This window comes from Sander lucioperca, chromosome 13 (genome assembly GCF_008315115.2).
Source record: "Sander lucioperca isolate FBNREF2018 chromosome 13, SLUC_FBN_1.2, whole genome shotgun sequence".
NCBI lineage: Eukaryota > Metazoa > Chordata > Actinopteri > Perciformes > Percidae > Sander > Sander lucioperca.
The window spans coordinates 12,841,129-12,858,752 of record NC_050185.1 but is presented as its reverse complement, the minus strand read 5'-3'; the positions used below and the strand labels follow the sequence as shown (position 1 = coordinate 12,858,752).

Here is a 17,624-nt window from a genome sequence, read left to right as displayed (position 1 = left end):
CAGCAACTATCCATCGGACAATTAAAACATAAAACCTACCGTGGTCTCCACATTCTTGATCGGCAGAAACGATTTTTGCATGTTTGGGATCCGGCTGGCCAGCGTATTTGAAAAAGTTAAGCAAGCTTTGTTGTCTTTTTGACATTTTTATCCTCAACCAGCACAAGCGCTTGTTTCACTTGAAGTGCAGCGCTGCGCTGTTGAAGTGCCTCCCCTCCCTCCATCCCTCTCCCCCCTCTGTCTTACCCTGAAAATTCACCTCAAAACGCATTGAAAATGCAAACACAAGACTTTTGTGGAACTCCAATGGGGAATCAAGACTAACAAGACAGATAACAACATTGAACACTACACAAACAGTAGTTTATTTTTTTCATTTAGGCGACTAATTTTTCATAGTGACACAGGAGGTGCCGGATCCAATAAAAAAGGTTCCGGATCCAACGTCGGATGTGCCGGAACATGTTCCTGCGTGTTCCGGCTCAAATTAAGCCCTGCCCACGTCGTTTACATAGCAAATGCACCTGCGCCCAACTTTGCGCCCAACTTTGCGCCCATGGGCGTGCTGGTCTTACATGGAGGTGTGCTCAGGTGAATTCTTGGCGTATTGTTATCTTGAGGCAGCGGGAAGTGATCGGCCATTGACCAACAAAAACCTGGTCTAAAGTAAATTATTTCAACAGCGAATTAGTATGCGCCTAGGCTCGTGCACAGCGTTCGCACACTATGCTTGTTACACACACACGGGGAAGCGCAGAAAATATTACGGTGCAAATCTGCCATAATAGCAATGCGCCAAGGTACAAACGCGCCTGGCTTTTAAAGGGAATGGGAGATGACGCTCTGACTGGTTTATTGATTTGGAAATGCCCTAAACGCACCTGCGCCATATGCGCTTCACACCGTGCGCTTAGATCGTTAAAATAGGGCCCACGGACTTACAAGGTGAAAACAATATCAGCGTTGCTGTCGCTGGTAATAACTAGAGACCATCTTGCGATGCGTTCACACCAGCCGCCACGCCAAATCCCCTTCCCTACTTCCTAACCCCCCACTTCCAGTCCCTTTGCTCAGAAGTAGCATTCTGTTCTGTCTTTTTCAGAAATTGCACATACTTCTGAAATGTAACATAATGTGTCAAAAAATGTTGAGCAGCGAAGAGTTCACAGTGAATGGATTTATCCTCACGAGTAGTGTGTGGTCTGGGACAGATCAAAACACAGTCACACTGCAGCATTCCACTGAAAAGGTAAGGATGTCTTTCTAATAAGGATGAATATATAATCTTCTGATATGATCTATGTGTTAGATAATATAATAAATAAATATAATAATTTTGAAATGTTATTACCTGATTCCTTATCTAGTCAGTGATGAATCATAGATACATCATGTAAACAGTCCAAAAAAAGTTATGAAGCTACCTACTTAAATTTAATACTGTTTCATAAACACAAGCCTATACAGTAAATAACCCATCGATAACATACAAATTGATTACCATGAATAATGACTGTGTCTGACAATGACCAGTAAAACTTGGTACTTGTATTCAACAATATTTTTTTATCTTCACAGTGTAAGTAAATGATGTAGTGTGGGTGTTAGTGTGAGTGCTTGTAGCTTACTGAATCCAATGTATGAGGTGATTATTTCTTAGTAACCGCTAGGCTGAAAGACTTCCTGCGTTACAGCAATTGAACAGCACAAACAGTAAAATCATTGTGTTGCTGGGAAAATGTAATCATGGAAATGCTATACATTTTTTGTGTCTAACCCTAACTTTCACAGTTTCAAACAGTTTCAAACTATTGCAGCATTTGTTGCACTCAAGATTTCTGCAATGCAGTTCTGAAAAAAATGGACTATAATGGGATTAATGCTGCAGATTAAAATAATGTTTACCTTATAAATGAGTTTATTTGAGTCCAATATTTTGAATTGGAGCATTTGTTTTGGAAATGTACTTACATTTAATATTTTCTAGAGAAAATATTATTGATGTTGTGTGTTATTTTTAAAATAGCACACTGTATACTAAATGTTTATGTAAAATCACAAACTGCTATTTTTAAACCACTGTCTACAGCTGTGTCAGCTACTTTTGTGATGCTTTGGTTTGATAAATCAATGAAACAAAATGTCTTGATTAATAGGATGTCTGGTGCAAAGATACTGCTATTCCTGCAGAGCCTGTCACGTAGGAAACCTCTGGAGCCTGAAGGAGAGGTGTCCAACTTTCGGCGATGCCTGACCACCCTCGATCTGTTGGCCCTGGGGGTCGGCAGCACACTGGGGGCCGGTGTGTACGTGCTGTCGGGAGAAGTGGCCAGAGCCGTGGCCGGGCCGAGTATCATGATCGCCTTCCTGATAGCAGCAGTGGCCTCCATCTTTGCGGGACTTTGCTATGCTGAATTTGGAGCTCGTGTTCCTAAGACTGGCTCTGCCTACCTCTACAGCTATGTGACTGTGGGAGAGATATGGGCTTTTATCACTGGCTGGAACTTGTTGCTGTCTTATGTCATAGGTAAAGATAGTGCCACACTGAATACATTTACTGTGTGCCATGGGTGTTTAATAGTCCTCTTGGAAAAAATATCTTTAGTGAATACTTCTGTTCAAATGTGTCTTTGTTTTGAATCAAAATCCCAAATAAAACATAGGTTGGAAAACAACATTGGATGTTTATGGTTGCTCATAACACTGGTGACCCTACAATTTACCGTTCTACCATTTTATGAGTTTCTGTTAATCTACCCATGCTTACCCATCCTTTTTAAATGTTTTACTGTTTAAAGGGACGTCAAGTGTTGCCAGAGCATGGAGTGGGACCTTCGATGATCTCATTGGAAATGTCATTGCCAACTCTCTGGGCAAACAGGCTGCGATGAACTTACCTGGCTTAGCTCCATACCCAGACTTCTTTGCAGCTGGCCTCATAATGCTCTTGGCAGGCAAGTTTCACAATCTAAATCCCTGTGACGTGTTACCAAATGTAAGAATGTGTTATCGTTATTCATGTGTGGAAAAAATGTAGCAAAGAAACAGTATATAATCACAATTAATAGTATAGCCCAATGCTAAGTGAATTTCTTTTTATAACCAAGGTTCCATTGCATTCAAAGTCATGATCAACTTTATATTTTCTATCTGTTTACTTTCTAGGGATTCTTGCATTTGGTGTTAAAGAGTCAGCTATTGTAAATAAGGTTTTTACAGCAGTTAACATCCTGGTATTGCTGTTTGTTATCCTCGCTGGAGTCATTAAGGGGGACATCAACAACTGGTACATTGGTGAAGATTCTCTCCTAGATGGATATGAGTATGGGTACTTGTTTTTTTATATAATGAAGAAAAAAAAGTCTTTCCACACCATACCACGCCAACATGTAATGTCTCAATTCAAATAGTATTACTAATGTTGTGCTTTGCTGTGTTTAATAACAGTATTGTTGATTAACAGTATTTTTCAGGCTGCTATTGTTGACCTTTCTTGCTAAATGTAGGTTTGAAATATGTAGTTAACATTTAGTTTGTCAATTGCTGTTGCATAACAAAGCATCAACATGTATACTCTTTTACAGAAATTACACATCGCTGAATGACACCACCATATATGGCAGTGGAGGATTTTTCCCTTTTGGCTTTGAGGGAACATTAGCAGGAGCAGCCACATGCTTTTATGCATTTGTTGGATTTGACTGCATTGCCACAACAGGTAAATTAATTTACACAGATGCAGTATGCATAGCACGATATAAAAGACAATAAGTCACTATACAATAATAATGTGTTTTCTTCAGGAGAGGAGGTTCAAAACCCTCAGAAGTCCATCCCACTCGGCATTGTGGCTTCCCTCCTCATCTGCTTCCTGGCTTACTTTGGTGTGTCTGCAGCCCTGACTCTTATGATGCCGTACTATTTGCTCAGTGTTAACAGCCCGTTGCCTGTGGCCTTTACATACATCGGTTGGGGCCCTGCAAAGTATGTAGTGGCTGTGGGATCCCTCTGTGCACTATCAACAAGGTATGCAACACAGTGTTCCATTTATAAACCCAAGTCAACTCTGCAAATCAAAGCCCAAACAATCATTACTTGGATTTACCTTAATTTCATTTTCAATTTCTAGGATAGTTTAATTCTGATTGTCCTTGACTAATATATAGAGTACAGTATATCCTGCAAATGAAGATAATAATCACTGTTACAGATTAAAACAGAAGTAAATAACATGAATAACGAAATGGTTATTGGTGAGTTATTTGAGTTTTTTCCCACAGCCTTCTAGGATCAATGTTCCCGATGCCCCGTGTCCTCTTTGCCATGGCCAGGGATGGACTTCTCTTCAGACCTCTCAGTAAAATGAGTGACAGACAAAGTCCTGTTACAGCGACCCTGGCTTCAGGGGTTGTAGCAGGTAAAACTGCCAGTACAAGTCATAATAATTTGAAGTCTTTTCTCTGTATTTTTCTGGAAGCTTTTAGTTATTTCATGTTTTTGTTTTGACCTCAGGTGTTCATGTTTTTGTCTAAATGTATTTATTAAAATATAGGCCTATGGGGTTTATGTAAATTAACCTTGTCATTATTATTCATGTTTTTTCAGCTATCATGGCATTATTGTTTGACCTGAAGGCGCTGGTTGACATGATGTCAATTGGAACCCTCTTTGCCTACACACTAGTTGCCATATGTATCCTCATATTAAGGTATGATTAATCAGAAGTACTTACAACATGAAAACGTGTATATTATTATTACTCTAATCTTTCTAATTTTGTAAAAACATAGTAACTATGTGGATGGAAAATGGTTCATGAGCTAATAGACTTTGATCAACTGTCATTGTAACAGCTGGTTGATACTGTGCAGTTTCAACAGTAAGATTTTTCTCTTCCATTCACTGATAATGACAAAAGATCATTAAATTAGATGACATTGGCTGAATGTCTGTTGGAAACATTAATAATATAAACTGTATTACAAACAGGGATTCAAATAAATTGATGTGAACCAGGAAAGACAGAGCAGCAAGAATAAAACTGAACGCTGTTTAAATCACCGCTATATCAATATCATGCTTGGCTGCATTTATTTACATTTCCTCACTTTCACAGGTACCAACTAGACCTCAGCGAGGATCCAAGTTTCAGCAAACCAGAACCCTTTACAGTTACTGGAGTATTATTTCCTTCTTCACAGGCAACTTCAAGGACATCAAAAAACGTGTCTGTTTTAACAGTTTGTATTAGTAAGTGATCAACTTCATCCCTAAATATAATACTGCATATAGATGATTCCCATTGTTAGTAATCATTGGACTTAAATTGTTCTCCTCAGTCTTTTTAGCTATCATCCTAAGCCTCGTCATATCTGGGGCTCTAGGCTCGCTGCAGGCCTTTGAGTGGTGGAGTTTACTTTGTGTCTCTATCATCATACTGATGCTGGTCCTCATTACCCTGATCATCTGGAGACAACCACAGAATACAACCAAAGCTGCTTTCATGGTATGCCTCATCTATCTTAAATGCACATGTAATGATATCCTTTTTGATATCCTTATTTAGCAAGTGAAGCATCATCACAGAAGTAATACACTTTGATTACTATTTTTTCATATCTTTGATATTATTGTCATGTTTCTGATCTTTCATATGCAGGTTCCTTTAGTGCCATTACTTCCTATTTTCAGCACCTTTGTCAATGTCTATCTTATGGTTCAACTTGGATCAGACACATGGATCCGCTATGCAGTGTGGATGGCAGTAGGTATGTGAAAAATATCACTCCTAAAATACACATTTTCCTTTAAGCAAAATGTGCAAAAGCATCAAATAGACAAACAAAATGACAATGGGAGATGTAACTTTTCTTTAAACAGGTTTAATCATCTACTTCTGTTATGGTGTTCAGCACAGCGTGCAGAAACAAAGGCTCCGAAATTCACACAACCACGTCAGCATTCATAGCTCCACCACCACCACTATGGAGCAAAACTGTGAACCTGGACACGACTTTAATGGCTAAATGATGTGACATGATAAGCATTCAGTGGGCGCATCATCAAGCAAAGCTAAACACTTTAATTTCAATAAAGCCAGTGGCCAGTGTGCATTACAACATTACAACAGTCACAACCTCTGACATCTTTTTGTATTGTTTTCTGTGAAATTAAATGTCTGGGAAGTTTTTTTGGTGCGTTTTGGTGAGGAGGGGGGTATTAAGATTTATTTTGTTTTAATTGAAATTTTATAATAAATGAGAAATTGCAGTGAACCACACAAATCACACTGGCATTATCCCTGCATGATGCTTCATGCAATATTGTGTTTTCATTTTACAGTTTCAGTTATTGATATTGATACATCACAGACTAGAGTGTGTAAGATTTTACAAAGAACATAGCAATGCTCGATGGTTGTGTCACTATTCAAGCATCTCTTTTATAGTCAGGACTTTGTGCCAAAATACAACATTTAGCTCATATCTTGGAGGTAAATGCTGCAAAGAAATACAGCTCTTGCGATGTGTAATTAATACTTTTGTAATCAATATACCACATGTCATATTACTCAATTACTTTACATTTATGCAGTTTAGCTGTTTCATATTTTCATTTATAATGTATTATGGTGGCAGGGATTCCTTTGTCGAGCTCCTCGACTGTTTGTCTACTGCACCCAACTCCTAATGTAGCCGAATGATCTGTTATTAAACCAGTGTTCAATGTATTTGTATCACTTTCTATTATCATTTAAAATCTAACATTTTTTGTGTATGCACGTGAAATAAACATGACATTTTTAATGTTGGGATAAGCAGCTCTCGCCTTCCTGCCTCCTGTCTCTACTTCTACTTTCCATACAAAATAATAACTCTCCTTCCACTCCCGTTGACCTCGTTCTTTCTTTTATCTTTCTTTTAAGCAATACTTATATATTTTAATCCCTTTTGAGAACTTTCCCTTTTTTCAAACTTTATTAAACAACAATATTTAACAAAAAATACTGACATTAGTAATTGACAAGGCAACTTCTCATCTCATTGCATTTCTACAAGTATTGACAAGTCAACATACACAGCTCTAAATCTTCATGTAATTCAACTGCAGACATACATTTTCCCCTTATATCAGGGACTCAATCAAGGAGATATAATCAAATAATAGTACCTGAAAGCATGGTTTGGATTTTTTTTTTTTTTTTTAAGTTCGTCTTTGTAATCAAAACCAGTGATGACACAATATTTAACCTGCATCTTCCTTTTGTATAGTATAAATTCTTCCAAGTTTGGCCAAAGCTTCATGGAATAACAGCCATAAAATAAATGTACTAATGTTTCAGTGTCACTATGGTAAAAGCTACATTTGGCATCAATCTCTGTATTTTGATACGTGATAGCCCTTTATAATGATGCAAGACTTCAAGGTGTATCTCCTTTACTTTGTTATTTATATGGGCAAAGCCAAGCATTTTCCGCTTGCACCTCTGAAAGTAAATAACTCAAAAAAATCCCTCTAGGTATAATCCTTTTGTTTTGAAATATTTCTCTGATATTTTTGTTTTTACATTTAGGACTTTCAAAGCCATATGCCTTCGGCTTTGAGAGGTGTTACGTAGGATGCTTCGAGCGTTACGTCACTAGCTTTAGCCAATCAGTTACTCGCTCTGCAGAGGAAGCGCATTGTTCAAAAACCAAACGCAGTCGGGGAAAATAACTTAGCTGAGGCTGCTTCGAAATCGGAAAGAAGCAATAGGTTCAGTTAACTTTGATACAGATTTAACCCAGTATCTTCGTGTTTTTTAATTACTTGAGTTTTGGCGATCTACTCAGTGAGTTAAATTTAGTTAACCAGGCGCTCATCGCACTTTTGAGGTAAGTTAGCTAACTTAATTCTTGGACCCTTCGATGCTACCAGCAATAAGTCACGATACAGCTGTTATTATAGCTAGCTAAATGTTTAGCTAGCTACCTAACGTAAGCTAGCTAATACAAAGGTTCTTGTTAGTATGGTGGGATTGACCACAAGATTTACAAAATGTTCAACACCGCTTCTCGTGCACGTTCAAACCTTAACTTAGCTACGTAATGTTAACGTTAAACTTGTACTCTCACGCCCTCACCTCGTGTTAAAACCGGGCTGAAACGGGCTTTCATTAAAATTCAGGTTAGCTAATGTGAACTATAATGAACTGTCTTTGTAAAGTTGACCTAAGCTATGATAACCTGCACTGTCAGAATAGTTGAATAGTCTCTACTGATAAGCATAACGTTAAGTTTCCTGGAGCTGAGCCACAAGTAATTTAGGTAACGTTAACGTTAAGCCAGGTTGCGTAAGAGTAACGTTAAGTTAGGTTAGTGAGTTATATGCATAAACGTTATCATTGTTAACGTTAACTGTTGCCTCAAAAACGTGCAACGTCTTATATCATTTGTAAAAAAAAAAAAAAAAACGTATACACGCCATACGACATGCCATTCATCCAAAAAAAAAAAAATAGTTCGGTGTGTGTTTCTGTAGGCGATTAATTTCAGTGATGTCATTCTTCTGCACCAATACTAAACGTTTCAGGACGGTGGTGATAGCCTTGGACAACATTTCCTGTTTGACTAGTGTTGGAGTTGGACTCTTTGGCTTGAAGGGCAAAGTAGGCTTCAACCAGTTTCTGTGTATTTACTCACCGTGTCTCACGACACACCCTTATTTTAACTAATCCTCTCATAACCGTGAGGTGTTGCATATTCTTTAGTGATGGCCTAATTGTTGACACATCGTTGAAAACTCATGAGAGTAGTTGAGACAGGTGTTATTGAGCACTAAAATCTGTTTATTTTTTAATTTCTGTATATTGAATCCTGATAACATCCTGATCCCTGCACCTACTGTATATATGCAAAAGTACATTATACAGGGTGGCTTTTACATGCATTTCCTGGCAAACAGCCAGGTTTTGAAATGTGTTGCAATTACTTCATACTTGGAATTACTTCATACTCATTACAATTTGTCTTCTTGTAACAGGTAAGCATGGCGCTGTCTTTGTCCTCCCCGTCTGTATGCCCCTATGATGAGGACGAGGAAATGGCTGTGTTTGAGTCTACGGCAGCAGAGCATGGAGGCCTGTCCAGACCACGTCTGCCTGAGATCTCTGTCATTTCCCCCGGCCTGGACACCCGGCCATCCATTACAGAACCGGTGAGAGTTGATACGAGTATGCTATTTATGTGTTGCAACATAGCCTGTGGAGTTTATATGATAAACAAATGAGGTTTACATTCAACGTGTTTCACCAAAACAAAGTATATAAGGTATAACAAAAACATTTGCAAAGCCTTTTATTAAATGTTTTGAAACCTAATTTTTTACACTGACTTGTCTTCTCCATGATTTTAAATTATTCTATGTCGGCAACAAAACATTAAAGATGTTTTTAATTTGTGTCTCTAGAAACTAGCAGTGAAACCTGCATCTGTGAGACAAGGTAGCTGTGATGAAGGGAACACGGAGAGGGTGAAGGTTTTTCTGCGCATCCGGCCACTTACTGAGACGGAGAATGTTAGGGGAGAAGAACAGGTAAGACTTTAATTCTGTGGGTAGATTTTTTTTTGCTTTTAGTGCACCTGTACTCTGTGCTCAAGGTTCGCTCTTCTTTTAGGGTTGTGTGGCTGTCCAAGATGAAGAGACTCTGCTGCTCAAAGCTCCAAAAGAATCTCAGAACATGAGGACCGCAGAGAGGGGCATCACCCAGAGCATGCACAAGTTCAGTTTCTCGAAGGTAGGAGGGCAAACGCGTGCATCATGTTCAATAACATCGTTATTTTTTTTACGAGGGCTGAAAGTATTGCTGGTTAATATGGGCTAATGAGTGTGCATAGCAACAAATGCCAGCATAAACAAGGATGATCCTGGAGTAAAATATTTGTTAATATTTCTATTTAAAAAAAGCCACATACTGATGTTTTCTCATCACCCATCTTTCATAGATTTTTGGGCCAGAGACCACACAGCAACAGTTTTATGAGTGCACGATGAAAAAGATGGTGAAAGACGTGCTTCAAGGAGAAAACCGACTCCTCTACACTTACGGTGTCACCAATTCTGGAAAGACTTATACTATTCAGGGTGAGATTAAACACATCAGTATAAAGCCTAGATTTGATTGTGATGTTAGTGTTTGCAGCTCTGTAGACTGGTTGTTGATGCTGTTGTAGCATTCAATGTGTGTATGTGGTCAGTTAAATGCTTAAAATGTGAATCCTTAAATCTCAAACTTTGACCTGCAGGCACTGGTCGAGAGGCAGGCCTTGTACCCCGGGCTTTAGTGTCTCTGTTCAGGAAACTGCAGGGCCGTCTCTATAGTGCCATGGACCTGAAGCCTATGATGTATCAGGATGTGAGACAGCTTGACTCCGGAGAGGTCAGGGTGGAGGAAATCCGGAGAAACTCTCTGCTCAAAGAGGTAAACATAACACATTTCTTTTAAAAGGTGGTATGGAATTAAAAATGTAATTTCCTTGCTACATTGTGTCCCAGTGTCTATTGCTTCCAAGTATTTGTCAATAATGATACTTTTGTATGTTTCTGTCATTTTTAATATCTTACTCATCCTGAACTTATGGCATAGACAATAATTCCATCAAGTTCACTGTCAACCAACCTGTTTAAAGCCTTTTATTTATATATCTATATCTATCTTCTTATTATGTTGGGTGATCTGAGTAACCACACTACTCCTAAAGAATTAGTGTCTTCTTGCAGCCAGATATGAGCTGAAGAACTCTTTTTGTTTGAAACAGGATGAGAATCAGACTTCTCGTCGAGGTGGCACCACTACAGTCTGGGACAGCGGCATTGGAGGACTCTCCTCTACAAGTAACCTTGCCACCCAGCTTGACGGTGAGGAGGACATCAGTATATTCCAAATGGAGACAAAATTGGCAAACTGTTTAAAGGCGGTCACACACCTTTTTATAAATGTATTGATTTAATTGACTTTATTGTCCACCTCAGTGGAAATTGGTCTTTGGCTTCTCCCAAGTACATCAAAGGTACATACAATAACACACCATAAAACATACAAATATATAGTATACAATAGTGCAAATAGGCAGGTAGCAGCTGAAAAGGTGTATAAATGATAAGAGAACACATCTAATAGTGTTCCCTGATGCTGTCATTCTGTGTTCAATGCCTGTATGGCATAGGAATAATTTATAATATATATATATATATATGTATATATATATATATATATATATATATATATATATATATATATATATATATATATATATATATATATATATATATATATATATAAAAATAAATAAGTAAATTAGTTAGTTCCCTGGCAAATGCTATTACTGGGATTGGAGATATGTTTAATAGCATACAGCAGGAAATGTGGATATGGTATTGTTGGCCTGCAAAAATGGTAACAGAGTTGCTATTTTACTTGTGCAAACATACCAAATTAATTTCCATTTGTCCAGTTCATCGTTGCTAAATTTAACCCTGCCGCAGTTTTACATTAAAATCATTACAGCAAGAGTGAAAGCCTTTTCTTTTGAAAAACATACATTGATTTTTTTTTTTCGTCTGTCTGTCTGTGCAGACACCAACAGTGTTTGCCTGGAGCCTGACAGCCTTTCACACAGTGGAGGAGATGATCTGGAGGAAGGGGTGCAGTTTTCTATCTGGGTGTCCTTCTACGAGATCTACAATGAGTTCCTGTATGACCTACTGGATGCTTCGCCCTCCCTGCAGCCCAGAAAAAGGGTTACGCTGCGGCTTAGTGACGACAAGCAGGGCAACCCATATGTGAAAGGTAACACTTACTCATGCACAGAAATAATGTTTATATAACTTTTAAAGTGTTTAACTAGTATAGTATGTTATCGATTTGAAGCTCAATCCCAGTATGCAGCTTCTCTCATCTGATGTACAGTATGTTACACTTAATTAAGCAGGAAATGATGTTGAAAACTGTAGACTGCTTCTTTCATTTTCTCCCTACTCCTTCTGCACTTTACCTGCAGTCTTTTCATGTGCTAATTTGATGTGAGTGCAACACCACATGAAATTATGAAAAAAAGTATATTTGCTTTGTTATAATATTGTCATGGATACTTTAAAATCTGTTGCGTAGGTCATAAAACATGTGTTGTAGTTTTTTGTGGCTGCTTCTCATGTTGCAGTATCTTTATTATTCTTTGCTTCTTCCTCTTGTCATATCAGATCTCGCCTGGATCCAGGTCCGCAGTGCAGAGGAAGCTTGGAGGATTCTGAGGGCTGGACGTCGTAACCAGAGCTTCGCCAGCACTCACCTCAACCAAAACTCCAGCCGTAGGTAGGAGCACATTAAACCTTTGCCATATTTTGATTTTTTTTAACATGCGTGTTAACTTTTTCCCTCTCTGATCATCATTTTATCACCTACTCAGCCACAGCATTTTCTCCATTCGCGTCCTGCACGTCCGCCCAGATGCAGTCAAGGCCACGCACATCAGCGAGTAAGTTAACCTTTTGTTACACGCTCTAAATTTTGGTTAATTTTGATTTAGGGATATTTTGAGTTTTCAAATGCAATGAAACAGTACCGTGCCTTGCACTTTCTCCTTTTTAGACTGACTGTGTGCGATCTGGCTGGGTCTGAACGCTGTAAAGAGCAGCGTAATGGTGAGAGGATGAAGGAGGCCAACAACATCAACACCTCGCTTTTAACACTGGGGCGCTGTATTGCTGCTTTGAGGCACAACCAGAACAACAAGTACGTGTTTAACCATAACTTGGAAAGCAGGTACACTACTGATCACTCAGTTTGATGTGGTAGTAGTGGTGTAGTAAATTAGAAAAATGTACATAACTCCTCTAGGAATTGGATCTTTTTTCTGTTCCCCAATATTAATATTGTTCCATATCATATGAGGCAGGGTTACCAAGTGCTTCACATTTTAGGATGTATATTTTCTCATAAGATATTGGAATGAGCGGTTTGAGAAAGAAATATGTTTCTAACACCTCCACAGATCGCGACCCCCTCAAGTGGTGCCCTTCAGAGACAGTAAACTAACCCGGGTCCTGCAGGGTTTCTTCTGTGGCCAAGGAACCTCCAACATGGTGGTCAACATCAACCCGTGTGCCTCCATCTATGACGAGACCCTCCAAGCCCTCAAATTCTCAGCTATTGCTACTCAAGTAAAAAAAACAAAAAAAAAACCACACTCTTGCGCTGTGTAACTTCTGTGATTTGTAGAGACAGATTTAGTCTTGCATGTAGGGATCAGACCAAAGAGAAGTAAAACCTCCATGTAATTTCAGCTGGTCCATGGCCCGTCCACAAAGACCAGAGTGGCCTACATCCTGTCCCTGCTGCGCGAGCCAACCGCAAACGGTAACGAAAGCACAGTGACGGAAGATGAAGAGGATGAGAGTGATATTGAAGACGGAGATATCACCATGTTAAATACTGAGGTAACAGCCCATGCTATTATATGCAAGAGTTAAATATTTATTTCACAACCACTTCCATTACCAATTTTCTTTACTTTGCAAAACCTGCTCATCTATAAAGCCACCATAAAATGTTGCCATTAAGGCTTTCAGCTGGAGTGCATATTTAGATGAACACATAAATGACTAAAACCAATTTATTTCTTTTATTTATATATTTTTTTAAATGTCTCAAAAACAGATGCTTGCCCAGTGTTCCTAACAGCTGACTGTGCTTTATTAAGGCTTTGCTGCAGGCCATTGATGTCCTGAAGAGAGAGGTGCAGCGCCAGCGGGAAGAGAGAGAGGTCCTTGAGGCAAATGTGAGAGAGCAGGTGGTCTCGGAGATGATGGAGGTCATCTCTGGGATGCAAGATGGCTTCAGGTGTGTCTGCATTGTTTGGATCAAATGTTTCTAATATGCCTTTTTAATACTATTTTATTTAAAAAAAAAAAACATTTAATCAAAGGTACGGGAAGATGTAACATTAAAATGACAATGAATTTAAAATGAATACAGTGTTGTCTTCCTCCCTACAGTGAGACCTTGGAGGCAGAAAGGGCTCTAATCGAAGAGAGATACGAAGACAAGATAACCAACTTGCAAAAACATTTAAAGATATTCTACAGCCAGGAGCTGAAAGTGAGAGCTAAATCATCAGCCTTAAGTTTGCACTATTTTAGGCAGTGTCTGTCCCCAGTCAGTCCCTGTCTGTGGTTTCAATACACACATAATCTGTGAAAATCTGCACTTCAGTTAAATGTGAGCTTTTCCTAGGGCTGGGCAATATATCGATATTATATCGATATCGTGATATGACACTAGATATCGTCTTAGATTTTGGATATCGTGATATGACATAAGTGTTGTCTTTTCCTGGTTTTAAAGGCTGCATCACAGTAAAGTGATGTCATTTTCTGAACTTACTAGACTGCTCTAGCTGTTCTATTATTTGCCTTTACCCACTTGGTCATTATATCCATATTATTGATGATTATTTATCAAAACTCTCATTGTGTAAATATTTTGTGAAAGCACCAATAGTCAACACTACAATATCGTTGCGGTATCGATATCGAGGTATTTGGTGAAAAATATTGTGATATTTGATTTTCTCCATATCGCCCAGCCATAGCTTTTTCCCAAATGCAGTGAGTATTCACAATGTATTTATATTTGCAATCCTGTTGCTGTATCAGTATGTCAATATTTTTCACTAATTGTTATCTTTCCATGCTTTCTTTTAGGAGCGTGATCAGGAGATTGAAGCTTTGTCCGCTGCCCTGGAAAAAAACAAGGCAGGTGATTCGGTCCTACATGGAGACTCTGACGGGCCTCGACGGTCTCAGCGCCTCGCTACTCAGGCAGAATTTGGCAGTCTGCAAGTGGAGCTCAACCAGTGTCGCGCTGAGCTGCTCACCAAGACACAAGGTGACTGAAACTCTGCTCTAATAATGCGTTAATGTTAGGATATTGTTGATGGTATTTGACTGTCTTGTTCTGCTTGCCTGTGCAGAGCTGACAAAGCTGAAGATGCAGCTGGAAGTCCCAGCTCCAACAGGCACCCACACTGGTGCTGCTGACCGCAAGCTGGAGGACGGCCAACGGGTCAGTTACCACTGTACCGTATTGTTTTTGCTGCATGTGAGTCTCTTTGTCCTCAGAAAGACTAAAATTCTGATTTATTTATTTTTTTTTCTTTCTAACAGAACCTGCGCCAGCTGCGGCTGGATTTGCAGAGGCTCGGTGCGGACCTGCAGTCCGGTGAACGAGCCTGCTGTCGCAACACGGGAGGGGAGAGGCTGCGGCAGGCACTAACAGCTGCAGATGAGACACTAGCCAAACAGGTACAACCAGTAGTATAATATTATTCAATTCATATTATTTAATAAACTGAGCTTTTCTGAAAACCATTTAAAAGTATGCTTGGCCTTCTATGTTCAGTGAAAATGCGTCCAAAAACATTCAACTAAGACAATTGGTGTAAAATTCTGCACCAACAATAAATGTCATGGTATAGAAAGCTCATTAATTTAAATAATGCAGCTCTGAAGTTAAGCTTTTTTATTTTGTTGGTGATTGTTTTGTCAGTTTATGTAATTACGTTACTGCAGACATCAACTAAATGTATCCAATAAAGGTTTCATTTATCATTTGTAGTTGGAAGACCAGTTTCAAACTGCAAACAACTAAATGTTTTGCTCTCTACCACAGCTGCAGCAGCTGAAGCTCAGCTGACAAAGTACTGAACCAAATCAAGACTTTAAAATACTGTTATCCCTGTAAGCACCTCTGCATGTACAATTTCAGTTAGGAATTATATAACCCTCTTCTCACTTTGAGGCTGATTATGGATTCTGTAACTTTTTGGAGAAGCAGTGATTATTATCTCAAAGCAGGATCTGTTTTAAAGTGCAATTCCTAATTTAAAATACTTTTTGTTTTTCTTTCCCTCTACTCTCTTCACTAACTATCTTGATGCATAGCCAGCTTTTAAACTAAATCTAGGTTTCTAACATCTGCACCAGGTGATTACTGTGCAAAAGCATGTTCAAGAGTTTCATTTTGGCTCACATTTTTCTCTTACAACGAAAACACACCAAGCAGCTGCGAAGTGCAGCGAGCTGCCATGCGATATCTTGTTTTCGGTAGTATATTATTGTGGCACACATAATGACAGACATGATGGGCCGCAGACAAATGTAATCACTGCGATGAGCCGCAGTTTGGTGTGTTTTTGGCGTTAACCTCCCCCTTATCCTTCACTTCCCCCTCCTGTGGTCTTATCTAACCCTGTTGACTGACTTCTTCTTAGGACCAGATCCTATTGGACCTCCAGAATGGCCTGATGCTTGTAAAGGCTGACTTAAGGCGGAAAGCGGAGACCCTGGCCCAGACACAGGCCTTCCAGCCCCAGCTTCCCCCCTCAGGCTCTGTTGCCTCCAGCACACCAGGCTCCTGCAAGAAAAGGGGCTGTGGGGCCGCTGCACCAAGCGACGCTGAGAACCGCCCTCCGCATAAACGGCCCTTTTTCCCATCTCTGTTCCCGATGCGTACCCCAACGCGTAAAAACACACGTGAAGAAGCAAATGTAACCCCTTACTCACGGATCTTGCGGTCTCGCCAGCAGTCTCCACCTCCCAGCCCTGTCCCCACTCCTCGTAGTCTCAGGGGGAAGTACTGAGCTTTTTGGAGCGTGTATCCTCTTTGATATTATGCACAAAAAAAGTGTTATTTGCTGGTAACTTTATAGTATTTTCATATTGCTTTGTATATATTCACCTTTTTTTTTTTGCAGTGCAGTTAACTCACTGTTGTCATGCCAAATACATGTATGATGTTCATGCCAGTAAAACAGTTATGCTTTAAAGGGTAGGTAGTTGACTACTAAGGGCATTGAGGTGAGCTTGAGCAGTAACGCTGGTCAGTGGCTAATAGCTATGGTCTGTATTGTAAGAATAGTGCATGTGTGTGTATACGGCTTTCTCTTCACCCTTCTCTTTTGCTGTAAATACTTTTCACATTGGTTTGAGTAGTCTAAGTACTAGAGCAAATTTTTTTTTAAAAAGCAAGTATGCCTTAAACCAGGGATCTTCAACAGGGGGTCCGGGGCCCCTAGGGGGTCCTCGGAGTCAGTACAGGGGCGCCTCCAAAGTTTTTTTCAAATATTAAAAAGTCTTAACATGAATCCAACATATTAGCAAATATAAATCCCCACTGCTTACTGGCCCATATGTAAGGTAGGCACATCCAAGGCCATCCACAGATACAGTTCATCCTAAGGATGCATTGTGCTACATGTATGTTTAACATTAAAACATGATTTACAAAATCATGCCAACAGGCTATTTTAATAGCTTAGTATTCCATGCAAAAAAGGTATAAAGGCTTTAGGCTGCCCTACACCTTGTTGTAGGCCCAGTTTAATATGCAACTTCATTTGATGCAATATATGTAGTAGGGGGTCCCTGCTCCGTTTCTCTTTCAGTTAAGGGGTCCTTGGCTTAAAAAACATTGAAGACCCCTGCTTTAAACTATTTACATTTATACAGCATTGAGGCATAACTGCAAGTCAAAACATGTTTGTGTGCTGTCTTGTTCTAGCCTTGTGCAGTTCAAGGTGTACCTTCTT

At 39.4% G+C, this 17,624-nt stretch overlaps 2 protein-coding genes across 6 annotated transcripts; both read left to right on the top strand.

Moving 5' to 3' along the window:
* The first annotated feature begins 850 nt into the window (after nt 1-850).
* On the top strand, nt 851-6,824 carry zgc:175280 (cationic amino acid transporter 2 family protein). The gene is made up of 12 exons (XM_031320500.2): nt 851-1,249; nt 2,157-2,527; nt 2,799-2,954; nt 3,166-3,328; nt 3,585-3,718; nt 3,804-4,026; nt 4,281-4,417; nt 4,606-4,708; nt 5,117-5,250; nt 5,340-5,506; nt 5,660-5,768; nt 5,881-6,824. The coding sequence occupies exons 1-12, from the start codon at nt 1,173-1,175 to the stop codon at nt 6,024-6,026; spliced, it is 1,920 nt and encodes a 639-aa protein (XP_031176360.1). The 5' UTR covers nt 851-1,172; the 3' UTR covers nt 6,027-6,824.
* An 840-nt stretch (nt 6,825-7,664) lies between these two features.
* kif20a (kinesin family member 20A) lies at nt 7,665-16,819 on the top strand. 5 transcript variants are annotated; one of them, XM_035990948.1, is made up of 20 exons: nt 7,665-7,874; nt 9,022-9,195; nt 9,448-9,573; nt 9,656-9,775; nt 9,984-10,122; nt 10,284-10,459; nt 10,797-10,896; nt 11,615-11,827; nt 12,238-12,349; nt 12,444-12,512; nt 12,626-12,769; nt 13,029-13,197; nt 13,321-13,473; nt 13,737-13,876; nt 14,032-14,134; nt 14,740-14,923; nt 15,009-15,100; nt 15,202-15,339; nt 15,713-15,774; nt 16,308-16,421. In XM_035990948.1, exons 2-19 carry the CDS (start codon nt 9,028-9,030, stop codon nt 15,728-15,730), a joined length of 2,364 nt encoding a protein of 787 aa, XP_035846841.1. In that variant the 5' UTR covers nt 7,665-7,874; nt 9,022-9,027; the 3' UTR covers nt 15,731-15,774; nt 16,308-16,421. The 5 variants fall into 5 exon arrangements, with proteins under 5 accessions (XP_035846841.1, XP_035846840.1, XP_035846837.1 ...); XM_035990947.1 differs by having other exon boundaries at nt 15,707-15,774; XM_035990944.1 differs by lacking the exon at nt 15,713-15,774 and having other exon boundaries at nt 16,308-16,819.
* The last annotated feature ends 805 nt before the right edge of the window (nt 16,820-17,624 follow it).